This window comes from Podarcis liolepis (assembly GCF_965112155.1).
Source record: "Podarcis liolepis genome assembly, chromosome: 2".
Classification (NCBI taxonomy): domain Eukaryota; kingdom Metazoa; phylum Chordata; class Lepidosauria; order Squamata; family Lacertidae; genus Podarcis; species Podarcis liolepis.
Window position 1 is genome coordinate 31,750,661 of NC_139555.1, and position 20,453 is coordinate 31,771,113.

Consider the following 20,453-nt stretch of genomic DNA (forward strand, 5'->3'; position numbering starts at 1 on the left):
ACACCAGTCCCAACTGAATTAATCAAACTAAATGTGAGAAGGAGGGCAGAAGGCCCCTTTTGAAGGAGAAACTATTCTAAGGAACATTATACTCAGAAGACAGCAGCTGTACCACAGCTAACAGAAACTTCCACAAGACCTTTTCTCCAAGGAGCTCAGCTCTCTTCTCCTTCTCATCTTATATAACTTCCACTGTATCTGACACAAATGCATCCTTTGAATCTTGTTTATGTGTTCCCACAGACACACAAAGTTAGGTACACCCAGAATAATGGAATGGGTGAGGGGAAAGAAGCCTCACAAACCAGCTACCAACAAAGCGCTAATGGAGAGATGACCATAGATCACAATCACCTGAGTGGTTATTGAAGAGCTCTTGCTCTCTCACCATCACTTGTACTAACCCCTCCAGCTACTGTTGTGCCACTGTGGTACTTCTAGATTCTTCCTGTGACATAAAATCAATTTCTTTGTAGCAGCGTTCTTCAAGCCCAAGCCTTTCTGGCTCCTGAAAGATACCAGACGATAAATAAAATACCCAAGTAGAGCATTCAGAAATAAGATTTCACATTTAGTTCTAGCAACCAGGGCCAGAGCTCCATGTTGGAGTGTCTGCTTTGCATGCAGAAGGTACCAGAAGGTGTCTCCATTAGAAAGACTCCTGCCTGAAACTCGTCTATAAAGCCACAACCAATCAGTATAGACAATACTGAGCCAGGCTTACCAATGGCCTCATTCAATATAAGGCATCTCCCTATGTAATGTATTGAAATACCTTTTCCAACAATTCGACAACGTGCCATTGTCATAACATATAATTTGTCACACAATGTGCTTTATATTAACAGGCATTGGTGTGCAGCACATCTATTACAGTGGTAGGTACCTTGGTTGTTGAACTTAATCCGTTCTGGGAGTCCGTTCAACTCCCGGAGCGGTTCGAAAACCAAGGCGTGGCTTCCGATTGGTTGCAGGAGCTTCCTGCACTCAACTGGAAGCTGTGGAAGCCGCGTTGGATGTTCAGCTTCCAAAAAAGTTGGCAAACCAAAACACTCACTTCCAGGTTTGCTGCTTTCGGGAGCCAAAACATCAGAGTACCAAGGCATTTGACAATCAAGGTATGACTGTATAGCAAGTATCCCATAATGTCAAAATGTTTTGGACTACAACTCCCATCAGCCACAGCCATGCTGATTGGTTGCTGAGAGCTGTAGCCCAAAGTATCTGGAGGACATGAGGTTAGGGAAGGCTGATGTATGTTATTGTGCGGGCAAAGTTTTCATTCCTATTATAATCTAACACAGTGTTTCCCAAACTTTGTAGTTTTTGGACTACAACTCCCATCATCCCTAGCTAGCAGAACAAGTGGTCAGGGATGATGAGAATTGTAGTCCAGAAACAGCTGGAGATCGAAGTTTGGGGGGAAATTGTCTAACATATACCCAGTTCTGCCACTGCTTCATATTCTAGTGATTAACAGAACAGAATCCAAGTAAGAACAGGTTTGATTCTCAGTGGCTAGAATCACTAGAAAGGTGGGAAAGGTTTAGCACTTACTTCCACAGTGTCCCTAAATCATTCTTTCACTCACTCCCCTTTTTAATGAATAGTACCCATTCACAATAGTACCCATTCACCCGGGACGCGGGTGGCACTGTGGGTTAAACCACAGAGCCTAGGACTTGCCGATCAGAAGGTCGGCGGTTCGAATCCCCACAACGGGGTGAGCTCCCGTTGCTCGGTCCCTGCTCCTGTCAACCTAGCAGTTTGAAAGCATGTCAAAGTGCAAGTAGATAAATAGGTACCACTCCGGCGGGAAGGTAAACGGTGTTTCCGTGCACTGCTCTGGTTTGCCAGAAGCGGCTTAGTCATTCTGGTCACATGACCCGGAAGCTGTACGCTGGTTCCCTTGGCCAATAAAGCGAGATGAGCGCTGCAACTCCAGAGTCGGCCACGACTGGACCTAATGGTCAGGGGTCCCTTTACCTTTACCCATTCACATGTGTACCCATTCACAAATATATAGTACCCATTCACAAAGGAAAGTGCATGGCAACACTATTACAGTGAGACCAACCTGCCCTCATCCATAATGGTGTGTTACATCTTCTGAGGGCCCTTGCATACAAACTGTCCTTCTGCATGCAACTCACCTGTATGAAGCCTATCTTACACCGCAGGCTCTGTATTGGTCTGATGCACTTGACTCCCAAAATTCACACTTGCTGCTCTGCTAATACTGACAAGAAAACGCTGGCCCCTCCAAACTGGTGTTTCGTTGCAGAAGTTTTCTGCAACGTGCTCTTGATACAAATAGCAGTGCCTCCCCTCCTTAATATTAAGCAATGGGTAGGCAGATGGAAGCTTTTAAAAAACAACCACTACCAAGCCAGAATTAAGGACTAGTTAAGATTCAGTTTCCCTTATTCCTTCCTGACCTTTGTACATAAGCACATGAGTCCAGGCTCCGAGATGAATGCAAAATTCCCCAAGATGTGTAGTGAACTCTTTTGCAAACATTTTTCAGAAGCCAAACATCCAACTCTCCTGCAGCCAATCAGAAGCTGTGCCTTAGTTGTCGAACGGTTTCAGGAGTTGAACAGATTCCTGGAATGAATTAAGTTTGAGAACCAAGGTACCACTGTATCCCTGTAGGTCAGGCCAGTAGAAGCATAGGGATGAAGTACTCTGTGTTAAACTTTACTGTTTACTGATTCTAAAAACTGGCCACAGGAACAGAATACTGGACTAGAAAGTGGACCATTGGGTTAATGTAGGCAGTGGCATTGGAAGAATCTTCAGTCCTTCAGATGTTATTAGGCTCCAACTCGCATCAGCCCCATCCAGCCTGCCCAATGGCCCTGCTGTAGTCCAGGATCATCTGGAGAGCTGCAGGCTCCCCACTACTAGTTTAATGGAACAAGATTGCTCCTAAAAGTGAGTGAGCAATGACTGCCAGGTCCCAGAGCTTTTATTGAGACAGGCAACAGTAAACAGCCTCCATTTGAAATTCATGAACCTTCCCCATAATCTAACTCCAAGTTCGTTACCATCTCCCATTCCCCAAGGGGGAAACAACCCATCAGCAAATGCCAGCACAGAAAGGCAGGGACCCACAGGCACTTTAAGAGCAGGGGAAATGTAAAATGCAAAAGGGTTTGTGATCAGAAAGAACAATAAGGTGTTGTGAGTAACTCCAGCTCCGCCAGGCACTGCTCATTGCATTTGATTGAGTAGACCTGAAGTTTCAGATTCAGGCTGTGAAGCAGCAGGGAAGGCAAAAATTAAATAAGTCTGACATTTTTAATAACAATTTCCAAACAGTTGGAAGCCAGCGGCACCTTCTTCCTATGGAAATGCACAGCCCGCGGTAGATTTGCCACTTTGGGCTGAGCTGTTTGCATTTAATGACAAATCCTTTCCAAATCTCGTACTCTGCAGAAGCTCCCAGAGGAGTTTCAAGTTTCAGAGAAATTAATTCAAAAATGGTAACAAGGCGAAGATTAAAAACAAACATGAGATGCTCAGAAGGAGAGGAGTTTCAGGGCATGAATGCCACTTTGTTAAGGTTCCAGCGAGAGGTGGGAAGGGGCAAAGAGCTCAGTCAACGGCCCATAGCCAGGTGGCACTTGGCAAGGAAAGGAGAAGAGGAGGTGCCCAGGCCACAGCAGCCCCTCTTGTCCAGGTGGGCAGTCAGAGTGTGGCAAAGGAGATTGAAGTCTGGAAGTGCTGTGAAACTACTCCATGCTCCCCAAAGACAATCTTCCTCACCAAATATTACATGTTTGGTGGCAGGGTCTTGAATCTGCCAGCCACTCTCTGCAGAAACCACAGCATTATTAATATTACAGCTCTTAGGATGAGCACAACAATTTCCTCCCCCCCCCCAACCCCACTACTGGTCTCCTTCTCACCTACCCTTCAACTGATCCGTCAAGGCCACTTCCCACCACTTCTTCCCTAGGAAACAAAAGCTACCCCTAGAAATCAATGGGCCAAGTGTAGTTAACAGCAGAGCCAAAGAAGCTAACAGAGGGAATTCCATTTTCTAATGGAAGCCTTGTCCAAATGAGAACAAAAAAGGGAACACAATGTTTGGCCCCCCCAAAAAAAGGTTTAATGTTGTTGTTTAGTCGTGTCCAACTCTTCATGACCCCATGGACCAGAGCACGCCAGGCACTTCTGTCTTCCACTGCCTCCCGCAGTTTGGTCAAACTCATGCTGGCAGCTTCAAGAACACTGTCCAACCATCTCGTCCTCTGTCGTCCCCTTCTCCTTGTGATCTTTCCCAACATCAGGGTCTTTTCTCTTCTCATGAGGTAGCCAAAGTATTGGAGCCTCAGCTTCAGGATCTGTCCTTCCAGTGAGCACTCAGGGCTGATTTGCTTCAGAATGGAGAGGTTTGATCTTCTTGCAGTCCATGGGACTCTCAAGAGTCTCCTCCAGCACCATAATTCAAAAGCATCAATTCTTCGGCGATCAGCCTTCTTTATGGTCCAGCTTTCACTTCCATACATCACTACTGGGAAAACCATAGTTTTACTATACGGACCTTTGTTGGCAAGGAGATGCCTCTGCTTTTTAAGATGCTGTCTAGGTTTGTCATTGCTTTTCACCCAAGAAGCAGGTTTAATAAGGGATACTTAAAAAAGAATTTGAGGAGTATGTTGCTTAAACAATGAAGGCCAACCTTAAAGACAGTCAACAAAAATCTCTAAATATGTTAGCAACAGGAGATTGGCTAGGGAGGCGGTTGGACCTTTGCATGCCAAGGGAGTCAACAGTAGGGCAAAGGAGGTTAAGGAGATTGCAGAGAAGCTGAACGACTTTCGCTTCACAGCAGACAGGGCCTGCCTGCTCATGAGGCACAGTGAGGCAGCTGCCTCGGTGCCAGGCTCCTGGGGCAGTGCTGCCACTGCACACCCAGTGTGCATTGCCACAGGGCAGTGGGCTCCTGCCACTTGCTGCTGCAGACACCACCTGCTGCTTGCTGCTGCTGCTGCCTGGTGGTCATTGCTTCATCCTGCTCTTCCTTCGCTGTGCCCATGCCACCCCACTGCTGTGGCCTACCCACTGCTATGCCTTCTCCTCCTGGGGAAGGCCTGATGGACTGGCAGTTGGGGTGTGTGGGCTGTGGTGTGTTTGGCCATGGATTGGTTGTGGCAGGGGGGCACAGCTACAGCAGAGGGGGATCAAGTATCCAGGAGTGGTGAGTGTCTGTCAGTGGTGAGTGGCAGGGACAAGCTAGTGGCAACTAGAAGCAGGAGGGGGGGGCACAGGGGGAGTGGGAAGGAAGAAGCAAAGTGGCAAAATGTCACAGGAAGGGCCTTACAGCAGAAGATAAAGAGCAGATCCCTATGCCTAAACTGACTTTCATTGGAAAAGGAGTCCAAGGAACTGAGGGAAATAGTGGTTATGAGAGATTATGTTTTAGGCTTTGTAAACAAAATGAAAACTAACAAATTGCCAGGTGGTGCAACTGTATGTGTACATCGTGTTGCCGCTCCTCCCATCTTCAGACGTGAATTTCCCACTACAGAAGTTTCTGGGAAATGTAACACAATACGCAGTCCCATACCCACCAACATTTCTCTGATGAAGATAGGGATGTCCCATTCCATAATGTTAATTTTACTATTTATACCCCACACACATTTAATGGGTTGCCCCAGTACTCACAATAACCAACCACATGCTTCTCAGGAAGCCCAAAAGCAGGGCTAATAACAATAATATGGGGGCTATTGTTTTTTTGTTTGTTATTATGGTATGTATTTTGTACTTTTACACTGTGATCTTCAGATGAAGGGCGGGATAGAAATTTAATAAATAAAATAAAGTAATCACCGCCACACAAGTAAGTCATCAACATTTTATTAATTTCCACTGCTGAAATTGTACAAGAGAGATAGAAAAGACACAGAGCCTGCCTGGACAGGGAAGAGCCCCCATGTGTTTCCCACTACGCATGAAAAGATGCCTCAGACAGTGATCTGCACTTAGATCTCACCACAAAGCATTCAACTTTAGCAGCACAAAGCATTTTAAATACAATACACAGTATACTGGGCTCAATGTATCTGATGTCTCCATCTCTCTGCACAAGAACCACAAGGCCCATATGGAGGAGAATGAAGCCCTGGTTGTGAAGCAACGCACTGGGGCTTTAGGATGGAGCTCCAAGCACATTCTGAAGATCTATGTGGTATTTGTGTTTTGTGGGAACATTGAGAATTGCAGTGCCACCAATCTCTTGCTTGGCCATAGGCCTAAACACACATGTCTGAGTACAGAGCAGTGAGGGCCACTGTCTACCACCGGGGAACCCTGGGACTTGCCTAAGCTCCATCCACTGTTACAGCTTGGAAGTATTTCGTAGGTACCAGATGCAAGGCAGTGTGTGCAAGCAGCAACAGGCAACTTAGAGAACCCTTTGTGCCCAAGCTAGGAAATGTAGTGGTCAGTCTGGCTTGGAGCCCAACTCCAGCAAGCACTGCTGTTGAGCGAATGCTCTGGGATCCTATTAATGCTGTAAGCAATGAGCCAGACCAGAAAGGACGGTTTTAAAGATTAAAAAATTGTCTCTGGCAGGCAGAAATCAGAGAGATGCTCTGAGATGCAGAGACTCAATAAGAAGTTGAGCAGAGATAACCCTGACTCCCCAGCTCCAATATGTCAGGTGAAATCACACCATGTTGCAAACATTCATTGGAATTGAAACCTGCTATTGAGAGGGCAATGTTAAAATCTTCCCATGGGAGTGGGCCTGGGCTAACTAGATAGCAGCATCCGGGATCTTCCCCACACACGGGAGAATTGTTACCGCAGGCCTTCCTAAGGCTGGCAGCAGTATCCTATCCTCCAGGAAAATATTGCCGCTCCAGGAGGGAAGGATTCTGCTACACCGTTCCCCATGCTAGCTCTCATGATCTTCCTGGCCTGCCTTCCCCGGGGCCCCTTCCTCCTCTCTTCTCTTCATGGCCTCCAGCACAGCCAATTCTTTTGCTTCTTTCTTTTGGTTCCGGGCTTCAAACTCCAACCTGCAACAATCGAGAAATCTGTATCAGCATGGAATGTTTAAGTCCACTGTGCTCTTTCAATTGTAAGGACAATGATTTTATTATTTGTACCCCCACCCATCTGACTGGGTTGCCCCAGCCACACCGGGGGGCTTCCAACATGTATAAAAGCATAATAAAACATTGCACATTAAAAAGCTCCCCTATACAGGGCTGCCTTCAGATGTCTTCTAAAGGTTATATAGTTACTCATCTCTTTGACAGCTGATGGGAGGGCGTTCCAGGTTGCCACCACCAAGAATGCCCTCTGCCTGGCTCCCTGTAGCTTCACTTCTCACAGTGAGGGAACTGCCAGAAGACCCGCAGTGCTGGATCTCTGTGTCCAGGCTGAACGATGGGGGTGGAGACGCTCCAAACAGCCGAGACAGAAAAAATACTACTCTGCTAAGCCACTCACTTCTGCTGCTTCAACACTGATCCCTCCTAGGAGAGGCTCTGGATAAGTAAACCATCTAAGGCAGCTATGTGGAAGACTCTAGCTGAGGACCCAATGGCTTCAGGGATTCAACATTCTTAATTAAAGGTGCCCGGAAAAGCCTGTTCAGAGCTCGGGAACCATCATGGGAACAGACATAGTCTAACCACTATGAGAATTGTGTGGGCAAGGACAACGGATTCGCTCATGCTTCTTCAAAGGGCATGGCAGCAGCATCAGACAGAATCCAGTATCGCAGCAGACTGCTTGGTACAAAAGCTCTCCCTTGCCAAGACAGTCCTTCAAACAGCAAATGCAGTGCTCCAGGTAACTATTATGCACACACCAATGGCTTACTCATACTTGCATAATAAATTCTGGTTGCCATATCTGTTTTCAAAGAATTCAGAATGTGCTAGTACTGTCAAAACTGACAGAGGGCACAGCAACTAGAATATCAGGCAGTGGATGGTTGTAGACTTGAAACTATGGGGAGGCAGCAACAGTGCAGAGCACAGACTCTTTGTTCCAAGCACCACACTTCTCGTAGGTTTTGAACATTGAAATGAAACTGTTGAAATTTCATCTTCAGGGATGTTGGAAAGTATTTTAGCTATTCCCATCTGTGAATTTGTGTTTAGCCTGTAATATGACTAGCATCGTACGGGACTTCAAAATAAAAGAAAGATAAGCAAGGAGTTACAGCACAGTAGAATCTAGGCCTTATTGTGCCCAAGTGAACCAAAGTCAAGGTCAGCCAACCTGTTTTTGATTATTCTTTTCACTATCAGATCTGTTGTGAGATTGTTGCCACTGTCGACCAGCCGGAAGATATTACGCTTCTTGGGTTCCTGCAAATATGGGGAAGAGAGATGACAGGACACAAGGCAATGGCTCTTTAGAGGCATTCCAAAGAAGTTAACAACAGGCATTTGCCAAAATAGTTTCTGAATGCCCAATATGCGCCACAGCTGCAGGAAAAGCTGACAACTCAAGTGCATTCAAGGAAGGATCAGAACTGAACTTTCCCATAGCAAGGAGAGGCTTGCCACTTGGTCACACAAATGACAGGACAAGCCTTATTACCCAGTTACCCACATACTCATTTTTCAAAAACTGCCCTCCAGAAGAGAACCCAATTCTCTGTCATGCACTGTGGTTTGGGCAATAGATGGCATGAAATCAGCACTAACCAGGAAGGAGTTTTCTGCTTACCTCATATGGATCTGACCCATTCTTGTCTGGTACCACCTCTGTCATTCCATGGCACACAAAGTCTACCTGCAGAGAAACAGCAATAGTCACTATCGCCTTCGCTCACAGGCTCCCCTACAGTATGATGTGGCTACCTGTGAAACTTCAGAAGCAAAGGGACATATCTCTCAAGCGCTTGTCTACCACAGGTACAGTATGAAGGGAGACAACTGCCAGCAACTCACCCACAAAAATATAGGCAGTAACCTCCATGGCTGATCCAAAACATATTGGTACAATCGTTAATGTGTTCTCTTCCTCACAAGCATCCTGGTACTACAGCCCACCCCTCATCAAATAGGGAACAATAGTCAGGCTGGGTACAGATGATAGCTTTTCAGAACCAGAGGAGATGCAACAGAGTAATTGCTGCTAGAAATACATGCATTCGTTCCCCTTTCCCCATGTGCCCCAGCATGTTCTCCGGCCAAACTAATTTACAGGTGTGTATAGATACTTCCTTTTAACAACAGGTTCCCAAGAGCATACACTCCCTGCCCCAGTTAGTAGAAATCACACAAACACAATCAATCAATCAATGGAACTATACTCACCTTAAAATGATCCAGCAGATCAGCAGTGATGGAATAGGGGGCTCCAATCACCACCTCAGAAACATACTAAGAGGAAGAGGGAGGGAGAGAAGACAACAGTCACTCTGGATTCCCACATCTGCCAATGGCTGTTTCAGTTACTGTATCAGGCACCTTCCAGTGACATTTTTAAGCTTACCAGGTGGTCTACCACAGCCAGATGTGCTCGGCTTTATCTGGCTCATTCTGACCATGTCCTAGTTGTAAGAGGAAGATTTCATCTAATACTCACCCTGCAGGCTAGAACACTGAGGGTTCGTTCATGCACATTCATGATTGGATAGTTCTTGCCTTTGTACAGATTCACCTCCTATGATTAAAATATGACAATCAGCACAAGTGGAAGTTTTGCATTCCCACCCCTCCCTCCCTCCCAGATGAGATGAGAAGGAACGAAAGACCAACCCTGCCGTGCCTGGGCAGTGTGATGGTGATACCCACCTGGTCAAAATGTAGCCCCACAATTATATAAGGTCGCTTTGCTATCTGGTGCGCTTTCTCCAGGAAGTCCACATGACCAACATCTGGAGAGTGTATGTATTAAGGATAAAAGCCTGTGGCACAGAATGAGAAGTAGCGACTTTCTGTTTGCTTCTCATAGACTCTATGCTTCTTTTCCTGGTAGTCTCAGCAACCGCTGTGACAATCTGAGTTACTATGGTTTGGATGCACACAGACACTCAGCGCTGGAGCAACTGAGTAGCTGTGGAAGTGAACTTACCACATTGTTTACAGACTTCCAATACCCTATTATCAGGGATCAAGCGCAAGGGAAACCAATTCTACAGTTGACATAAAAAATCTTGGCACAGCACTGGTGGTTTGGCACTTGTGACCTATAACTTCAGAGTGACCTTGTAACGCTTTTAAAATGTGTTTTTCCTTTAAAAAATACTAATAAAGCAACAAATGTTGCCTGCAATGACTAAAGACTGACAAGCAAAGACAGGTGGCTGAGACCAGCAGATGAATCATGGATGCGTAGGTCTATCAAATGCAAAGTGAAGGTCGGGGGAAGGTGGGTTTCCTTTATGGGAGGGGAAAAACATGGAAAGGTCTGTTTAAGGCATGTCTGCACACATCCTTTATTGTTCATGTGCCTTTCACTCAACCGTTGTAGCGGCAGCAGCTGAAATGTAACAGACTGGGATGCATTGGAATGCGTGATACAGGACGACCCAGGCAGAGTTCAGCTTCTTCGAAGATGGTTGTTAGAGTTTATAACTCAAAGACTCCTGGGCTAGTTTGGCTATCACAGCAGAAAATTCTTAGCACATATGGTTTTAAAGAGGAAGTGCAAAAGCCTATGTTTTGAGCTGACTGTATTTCTGGCACATCAGGAAGGAACCTGGGCTCAAAATGCACTCTTCTACTACAGTGGAAACTGTAGAAGGGGTGGCAATGCCTTGCAAGGTCTGAGTCAAACAAGAACAACTATAGCTGACTTGTTCTCCTCAGAGTGGTACAATCCAGAGAGTTCCATGGGAAGAGCGATTGATTGTTAAACCACTCTGGGAGGGGAATGGGGGTTTCTTAACAACTTTCAACAAAACAAAACAAAAGCAAAACACAGCAGGGCCATTTGAGGCCTGGGGTACAGCAAGACCAAACACAAGGTGCCAGGAACCCGTAATTTGCCTCACAGACACCTCCTTCCACCCGGCCCAAAAGGAAACAGGATACGAAAGAGGTCAAAAGCACCAGCCACGTAGATTATAGTATCTCCTGGTTGTGGCTCCTTGCCAGATGCAAACTGGATGATCTTCTGGGATGTCTGCAGAAACTGGGAAACTCCGGTCCAGGGGCTGTGACTTTTAGGGCACTGGAGAAAAGAGTACAACTTTAATACCTTGGCAGGCTTCAGTTGGGATGAGTTGTGAAAGAAGTTGTGAATGTCATTGAGAACACACTCCTAGCACAGGCATGCCACACAGTCAACACAACATCCCACCTTTATCAATAGGTGCTTGCAGACAGATGTTTACTGCCAGATCAATGCACAAAAGTTTTGGTTTTTTTCAGTGTCCATGTGATATTGTGGACAAAATACCAGCCCATTTGATCTGGATTTCCCCTTTCTGGGAGAAATCCGAAAAGTAAAAAAGAAAACTTCAATGACTCATTTGAGATATCTCAGCAACCTATTTGTAGAGTTTAGCTCCACCACGCGGCAGCAATAAGTACTGCTTCTACAGCTAGTTTAGTCAACCAATCTGATATACACACATTACAACGCTGGTGCCAAAGCACACATTCCTGAGGCCAGAAAAAAAAAGCACAAAGTTTTTCCAAGACACAATAAGCTTCCACGTGACTCTACTGTATAACTTGGCAGATACTAAAGGTATTTCAGCTGGCCGAAATAGATATTCCATTGAAGTCCTGGTGAGAAATCAGCTGCAAAAAACCCCAAACAATCTCCTTGATCACTGAGCTGATGTTCACACCAGCAAGCTTATCTTTTCACAAGTAACTCTCAACAAAACAACAGAAAATAAAGTGGCATGAACAAGCAGATACTTTCTTGGCCATATTAACAGTTAACACCAGATGAAGCTGCATGTCTGCTACGATTGTCAGGATGCAAGCTGCAATTCATGTCTTTTAAACCTTCACTAGATTGGGAGATAAAACCACTACAGCTTGTCCCACCCATTCTCTCTGTGGCTTTTTCATCCTCATTTTACCCTGTTGTGAATAGTGTGTTGCGTATCTAGTAGTTACTTAACCATGACATTGTCCCAGATTCTGCCTGTTCCCATCACACCCTCCACTGTTGAAGTCAGGTCTGCTCAGGGTAAAACCGGGCAGGGAAAAGCCACAGTAAAAAATGCAAAACCGCACAGCATGCAGGAATCACATCCCAGGCTTCATTTGCAGTCACTGGAAATGGTACTCACTTTCCCAAAGTTATCTGTGTGCTTCCGATAATCCATGTCTTCATCCTAAGAGAGAAAGCAAGCATGTCAATGAATTGTGGGAAAATGCCTATACGACTTTCTAGTTAAGGAAGGAAACACAGGGTGCTAGGGATCAGAATTGGCAAGGGTGGGAAGTTTATTGCCCTCCAAAGGTTGCTGGACTCCAACTCCCATCAGCCCCATCCAGCAAGGCCAATGGTCAAGAGATGATGGGAATTATGGTCCAGCAACACCAGGACAGCCACAGGTTCTCCACCCTTGTGATAGGGAATAGCTGCCATCACTCAAGTTTTCCCACGCTAAGTACATAAAAGGAGTCCTGCTGGATGAGACCAAAGGCCCTTCTAGCACAGCGTCCGTTTTTCACAGTGGCCAGCCAGATACCTATGGGAAACCTGCAAGTGCAGCAGCCCTCTCCCCACCTGTGATTCCCAGCAATTGATATTTGGAAGCATACTGCCTCTCGACACTGGAGGTAGTACAAACATTTCACATCCATGTAAAGAAGACAAACTCTCAGTTCAAACTAAAACAGACGTTTAATGGAACAGTGTTTGGTTTCCGTCTTCAGCCCACGCACATCAAGATGCAAAGTGAAACTCAAGATCAAATGCTTCAATTCCACAACCTCGTGTATATCTTCAGGACAAGCCATCGTGCCCACAAGGCAAACGGCAACAATCTGACACCAACACACAAATATACATGTACACACTCCTGACCTGTGATGCCCTGTACCATTCTCCAGGCAACCCACCTGAAAACCCTGCTCCCTAATCCCATCGCTGCCATCTGATGACCTACATGAACAGCTTCTGAGTCCCTTTCTTCCCTCCTTGCCAGTTCATCAACACAGTACACGTGGTCTAAACACTAAGAGCGATAATTCTGTGCAGATTGCAAAGGCCACTTCATCAAACATATGTTTTTTCTCTTTGCTTTTGGCACCTACTGCCTCAAAGGCTTCTGCCAAACAGCTTCTAGTTCTGGCGCACGCAAGCAGCAGAGCTTGCTACAATCTGTCCAGGAAGCAATCTCAGATCAGAAAGCCCGGATTGTCTTGGTAAGTCAGTGTAGCCAAGAAGCCCCGTTCCCCACCTCAAACTCTTTCATTGACTCACAATGTTGCTGTGGTGAGCCTTGGTCATGAGCAGCATGCGGCCAACCAGATCTGTGGTGGATACTCCCTGAGTGCGCTTACATTCCCTGCAATAAGACAAGCTCAGAGTGAGATAGGGTCCCTTGGCAATGGCTACTCACCATGTTCACACTACGCTCACATTCACATCTCCTTCCTGCCCCAAGATTATCCCTGAAGCACACCACATTTATATGGGGACAAGGGAACGGCATCAAGAAGCCTAATGTAATATTGACACTGAAGCTAAATGGGCTCAGGCATGGCCAGCATTTCTGCAGGAGGCCACCTGGGAATTGACATGTACACATTTCAAACTGTATGGAAGGAAAACAAGCTACAAACGCAATGAATAAAATTAACCGATCCGGTCGGCAATGTTTCGCTATTCTGATACGGGGACGGATTTTGAGCAGGGCAACAACAGTCCCAAGCAGGGTGTCACCTGTATCTCCCAGCATTCTTTACTTCCTCATAGGTGTCCTTGCCATCCACAGTAAGTGTGATATCATCTGTGAAGGGAAGCGGGAAAAACAGATCATTGCTGGCAAATTAGAGAAGCTGCTTAGGAAGACTAATCGGCGAAAGCCTAAAACCACACACCACAGTTAAGTTATGGTGAACTTGTGTATATGAGCAGGCCTGCCTTCTCTAAAGCTGGAGGAAGCTTTAGTCTGCTGCCCTTCCCAGACTAGATGATAAAGAGCACTGTGGATCAAACAGAATCCTTTGGGAACACGGATGTAGTAATTTTAGGTAACTTGAGTGTTGTTCTGCAGACAGTATTGGTCTCCGTTTTATTTCTGTTCCCAAAAGCATCCTACTGCTTTTTGGAGCACACCTCCGTGGCTTTAGTCTATGTTGCGGAATGGATAGAGTCCAGGGTAGTGAATGAACATGAGATTTACTGGCAAAGACAGAAAACCATTTATTTTAGCCTGGGAGCCACAGTTAGATGCAACTGGGCCAATCATTCACAGATAACCAGCTAGAAGAGTATCAGGTACTCACTCCCATGTACACAGAAGTCACAGTTGTATTTATCCAGCGTTTCCAAGGTTGTGACATAAGGAGCTCCTGGTACAATCTCGTCCACCCACTTGATGGCCTTCACCATTTTGTATCTCTCCTCTTGAGTGAAGACAGGGGGTCCTTTATGCTTGGAGATCTCCTCTGAGATTTAAGACAGAGAGAGAGAGAGAAGTTTGTTAATACGAGGTCTGCGTGCGTTCAACAGGTCCATACGTTTCCTAAGCAAACTGGCATCCTAAAGAGTTCCTAGTCCTCATCGCTTCAGAATAAACTTTGGAAAAATATGGGCAGTAGAAGGTGAAGTCTCAAAAGGCTAGACATGGCTTTAAGCGGACAGAAAGACAGTAATTCAGCCCTCTCCTCTCTCACAGTACACCTCTGACTACTAGATGCTGGAGAAAATCAACACTACTGTCATGCTTAGGCTGTGAGCATCTCAGTGGCATCAGGCTAGCCACCCCCAGATTGTGGACTGTGAAATCATGCAGATGGCAGGGGGAGAATCTAACCATATTGTTACATATTCTGACTGAAAGTTATTTGCTGCTCACAATTTCACTTTCTGGGTTTCTTTCCAAGGATGCTTCTGTAACAAGGAGAAAAGTGGACCAATTTCCTTACCATCTGTGTGGACTCCTACGATCAGATAATCACCCATCGCACGAGCTTGCCGCAACTGGTTGGAGTGCCCATAATGGACCATATCATAGCTACAAAAAAGAATAGAAAAGACAAAGGGGCTTTTGTGAAGAGCTTGCCCTGGTACTGACTGTTATCACAAGACTCTCCTCTTGTAATGCTCATAGTACACCAATCAATGCATCATTTTAGCCAGCTATACCACTAATCCCGGTTACTGATGATGGAAAGGTGTTCACAAGCAGCAAAAGATTTTAGTCCTAGTTACATTTATGCTCTTCTGTTAAACATAGATCTGCTCATATCTCTGCATCTCATTTTTGCTCATTGTTACATCATCTGCGCTGAGAGACCCATTGTATTGCTTGATGAATGGAAAACCACAAATGTGCATGATTAAATTATTCAGCCTGAAGACAACCACAAGTGGAAAATCCCAACTTGATTTTAATATTGCAGGAATCTCCAATCTGGACAGATAACTGGCAATAAGGTGAAGGGTTTGCCTGCCTTCAGTTGCCATTTTCAATAGAGAGGGAGGCCTGTGAGGGCAGCGATGGTCACACATGTTTTGCTAAAATGACACAGGAAAGCATTCATAGACCACTTTTGCTTATAACTTGGAGTATTTCTCACATGTTTTGCTAAAATGACACAGGAAAGCATTCATAGACCACTTTTGCTTATAACTTGGAGTATTTCTCACATGTTTTGCTAAAATGACACAGGAAAGCATTCATAGACCACTTTTGCTTATAACTTGGAGAAATACTCATGGTAAAATCAAAGATGTAATGAGAGCAAAATTATGCTAATATGGGTTACAAATTAATGAAAAAGACAGCAAAGCCTGAGGAGAGCATGAATTCTTCAGGTTTAATCTAACTCTGGTCCAGAAGGTAGCAACTACATAATTAGACTAAAGGCAAGCAGTTACTAATAGGGCTCTTAGTTATGATTTTGCAATTTAGAATGTGTCTTGGTGCCAGCAGTCCCAGGGGTTATCTTCCAGAAGCCACATGGCTTCAAACCTTGTTACCATGACAACACATGGAAGGGTTCCAGGTGCCATTTGCCCCCTTCCTTGGTAACCCTCATTGGAGTCACGGAGGTAATTGATACAAGCAGCTTCTACGCTTCAGAACACACCAAGAGAAGAGATCGCATGCAAGATGTTGGACTCATTGTGCCCCACAGCTCCAAAGAATTTCCTGGTAACATAAACCCTTTGCTCAGTCACTGGAAATATTCCTGGGACCTTCCCTTAAGGTCCTAGGCTTACTCCATTTCAATAAGGACATGCTGTTCCTCCATGGAATTCCTTCTCAAGGCTTATCGTACTATTAAAATATTAGACTGCTGTAATACCAGATAATATTTATTGCTAACAAGGCAATTGAGACTCTTAATGAAAATTGACCTTGCCTGCTCTCACATGGAATGCACCCTCCCACTCAGATTATGCAGGAAATTTTAGTCCCACTTTTTAAAGCAGAATGCTATGAACAAACTGCAAACCAGATGGCAAGGAATCTTGCATTAATTATGACTGCATACACAAATATTTCTGAATGCTGGAGTAAGCACAGAAAGCACAGTAAACTATTTGTTAATCAATCTCTCCCCAACAGTTTGATCCCTCCTCCCTCCTCAACCACCCCCAAATGTAGTTTCTGCCCATTGCATCTAAACTCCCTGGTGCTGCTTAGCTCCACTATATTGGCTCTCTACTCCAATTCCTCTCCTGAACGCCGAAAGGAGAGTGAAGCCCCTTTGTATTCCGCTGAAAACACCCTCAGCACAGAAAGTTAAACCCAAAGGCTTCTACTCATTTCTCATCTTTCTTGACCTGTCACCTTCGATGCACTTAATTACTTTCTATTACTTGACTTCCTTTGTGACTGTCCTCCAGTTATTCTCCTACCTGTCTAAACAATCTTTGAATGTTTCTGTGAGTAGAACCTTTCCTTCTCTCCCTTGAAGATATGTTTTTGAGCCTCTACTATTCTTTCTACACACTGTCCCCAGGTGACCTCATTAAATCTCATGAATTCAGTATCACCTATACACTAAGGGGACATCCAGCTGTTTCTCTCTACCTCAGAACTTCCTTCCATCAATCACGCATCTGCCCATCTTATATTTCTTCTTGGATGGTTGACCTAACTTACTTTATACAGTTGTTGAGAGGGGGGGAAAGTGGGATAGCTGCTGTGTGGAGGGAAGGGTAGCTAATGCCACAGAAGACAGAATCAGAATTCAAAATGGCCCTAACAGATCAGAGAACTGGGCCCGGGCTAACAAACTAAATTTCAATAGGGACAAATGTAAGGTTCTGCACTTAGGAGGAAGAATCAGATGCACAAATATAAGATGGGGGACATCTGGCTTACTAGCAGTACAAATGAAAAGGACCTAGGGGTCTTGGTGGACCACAAGTTTAACATGAATCAACAGTGTGATGCAGCAGCAAAAAAAAGCCTATTCTAGGCTGCATTAACAGACGTATGGTGTCTAGATCAAGGAAAGTAATGGTACCACTCTGTTCTGCCTTGGTCAGACCACACTTGGAATACTGTGTTCAATTCTGGACACCACAACTTAAGAAGGATGTTGACAAGCTGTAACACATGCAGTGGAGGGCAACCAAGATTATCGAAGGGTCTGGAAACTAAGCCTTACAAGGGGTGCTTGAAGGAGCTGGGTATGTTTAGCCTGGAAAAGAGGAGACTGAGAGGAGATATGATAGCCATATTCAAATATCTTAAGGGCTTTCACATAGAAGATGGAGCAAGCTTGTTTTCTCCTGCTCTGGAGGGTAGGACTCAAACCAATGGCTTCAAGTTACAAGAAAGGAGATTCCGACTTAACATTCGGAAAAACTTTCTGACAGTAAGAGCTGTTCGGCAGTGGAACAGACTCCCACAAGAGGTGGTGGGCTCTCCTTCCTTTGGAGGTTTTTAAGCAGAGGTTGGATGGCCATCTGTCATGGATGCTTTAGCTGAGATTCCTGCATTGCAGGGGGTTGGGCTAGATGACCCTTGGGTCCCTTCCAACCCGAAGAGTCTAAGATTCTGTGATTCTATGATATGGAACCTATATCTAAGCAGTATACAAAAATAGTACAATAGACAGATCCTACCCATGGTTTAGAAGGTAATAGACAGACGAGGGGGGGAACAGTAAGGAAAGGGAGAGGCAAACAGGTAGCACTTTATAAATTGCCCCAGAACCCTCCCTGCAGCACCAAGTTGGGGAAACAAGGATAACAGAGGAGATACTGAACTCAAAATTTAATGCACTTGACTTTCCACACCAGGTGGTGACCAAAGGAGGCAATAATAAGGGTGGGCTATGTGGCATTTCAGAACTTTGTACAGAGCAGTGTGACTTTGTATCATTTCCTGGTGAGGTTTATGCCAGTTACAACCTTCTGGCCCATTTACAATCATGGTGAACAGGCCCAGGGGGGAATTTCATTGAGGCCCAATAAACCCAACCCATGACAATAAGGTACAATTTAGGCCATAGGGTAGTCAAAAGATAGCTATGAGCAAACATCATTTTGCAGCCCTGAACCGTACACACCTCTCAGAACGAGGGGAATTCAGGGCACAGGATAATCCAAAAGCGCGTCTCAACGTGGAAATTTATGTTTACAACCGTATTCAAGCTCCAAAGTCCCTGCTACGTAACCCCGAGACGAGAACATCCAGTCCCTTCAATGGGATAAGTTTAGTAGGGCCACAGGAACCAGCCAGCTTCGGGATCGAGCCAATCAGGAGCGACGGCGCCACCCACAGAAGCTTCGCTGCCCACTTACCAGCGGGATCGCAGCCAAGAGCCCGGGCTCTGCGATTGGCGCTCTCCAACCGCGAGCGCTCAGCTGATGCGAACTGGCCCGCCGATCTCTTCCACCCACATTCAGAGCAACCCGTTGCAAACCCTGCGCTAGCAGCGGGTACCGTAGAGACAGAAGCCCCGTCGAAACGCAGAGAAGGGGGAGCCGAAGAGTGTCCGCCAAGAGAGAAAAGCAAACAAGAAGGTCGGAGCCTGCCCTGTTAACGGGCAGCAGCTTCGGTACCAGGCGAGCATGATGCAGGAAGCCCTCCCTCCACGTGCATGCGGCACACACACACACGACACACACAACGCGCGTTCTCCCCGTGAGCGATTCGGCGCCTGCTCTACCCGGAAGCAAGCCTGCCCGCCCCACCGAGCTTATGGACTCCCTCCGCTAAGCGCGCAGGACAGCAGCAGCAGCAGCAGCAGCCTCCTGCTCTGGATCCCGCGCTACCCGCGTCCCCCGGAGGGGCTTTGGCAGCGGCGCGCAGAAAGCGCCACCCGAGAGGGCACCTGCCGTGGAAATGCCCCACGGCGGGTGACAGGAGCGCCGCCGTCGCGGACGCGAGCGCAGCCCAGCCGAAAGCAGCGCTGACGGGCGTTGCTATGGGGACAAGGGGCAGCCGCTTCGGAGCGACGGCGGCAACCGCAGCAAAGCGAGCGGTTGCCATAGAAATACCCGGGGAAGCGTCTCTGCTGCTGGTGCTGCTGCTGCAGGTGGGCCCCGTCCCGTCCCCCTCGGGAACGGGCTTGGCTGCCTCCCCCGCCCACCCACCCAAGCGCTCACCATCCGTCGCACCACACGCGCACGGGCCGGTTGGCGCCTTTGCCAGAAGGGGAGGAGGCCCCGGCAGCTCCGTTCCGCAGCATCTCCGGCCAGCGAGTGCCGGGCTCTTGGGCGGCTGGCCTGACCCCGGCGCTGTCACTCGCTGGGAACCTCCCTCGTCACGTGGTCAGGGAGGAGCCGCAGCTCTCGAGCGCGCAGCCATCTTCGGTAGCCGTCACCTGACCAACAGGCGGCGCCCCCCCCCCGCTGCCTTACGTCGCGCGCGTCGCCCCGCTCCCTTCACAGGAACCCTCTCCTTGAGTGGGGACTGGGCGCCCCGTTCTCTCGGTCCTTCATTGCTGCACCATCTCTCTTGTGCCGGACGCTCACCGGCCTTCCTCCGCTGCTGGAGACATTTGAGCTCTCTTCCACGCCAGATGTCAGCCTTTGCATCCTAATAAGCAAAGTAGCGCCTATTCCCTACCCCAGGTCCCTCAAATACTGTACAGTGGTACCTCAGGTTAAGTACTTAATTCGTTCCGAAGGTCCGTTCTTAACCTGAAACTGTTCTTAACCTGAAGCACCACTTTAGCGAATGGGGCCTCCTGCTGCCGCCGCGCCACTGGAGCACAATTTCTGTTCTCATCCTGAAGCAAAGTTCTTAACCCGAGGTACTATTTCTGGGTTAGCAGAGTCTGTAACCTGAAGCGTATGTAATCCGAGGTACCACTGTACATGATATTTTGTAGGACTGCCTTGCTGAAGGGAGACCA

General features: G+C 46.7%; 1 protein-coding gene across 2 annotated transcripts; it reads right to left on the reverse strand.

Moving 5' to 3' along the window:
• Window positions 1-5,858: 5,858 nt before the first annotated feature.
• Window positions 5,859-19,923, reverse strand: PCYT2 (phosphate cytidylyltransferase 2, ethanolamine). Of its 2 annotated transcripts, none has more exons than XM_083487033.1 (13): window positions 19,702-19,923; window positions 15,054-15,142; window positions 14,412-14,573; window positions 13,846-13,912; window positions 13,384-13,468; window positions 12,242-12,286; window positions 11,025-11,163; window positions 9,783-9,865; window positions 9,574-9,651; window positions 9,303-9,368; window positions 8,710-8,775; window positions 8,257-8,345; window positions 5,859-7,040 (listed from the first exon to the last, which is right to left on the reverse strand). In XM_083487033.1, exons 1-13 carry the CDS (start codon window positions 19,782-19,784, stop codon window positions 6,917-6,919), a joined length of 1,176 nt encoding a protein of 391 aa, XP_083343159.1. In that variant the 5' UTR covers window positions 19,785-19,923; the 3' UTR covers window positions 5,859-6,916. The 2 variants fall into 2 exon arrangements, with proteins under 2 accessions (XP_083343159.1, XP_083343160.1); XM_083487034.1 differs by lacking the exon at window positions 19,702-19,923 and adding an exon at window positions 18,895-19,119.
• Between the last annotated feature and the right edge of the window lie 530 nt (window positions 19,924-20,453).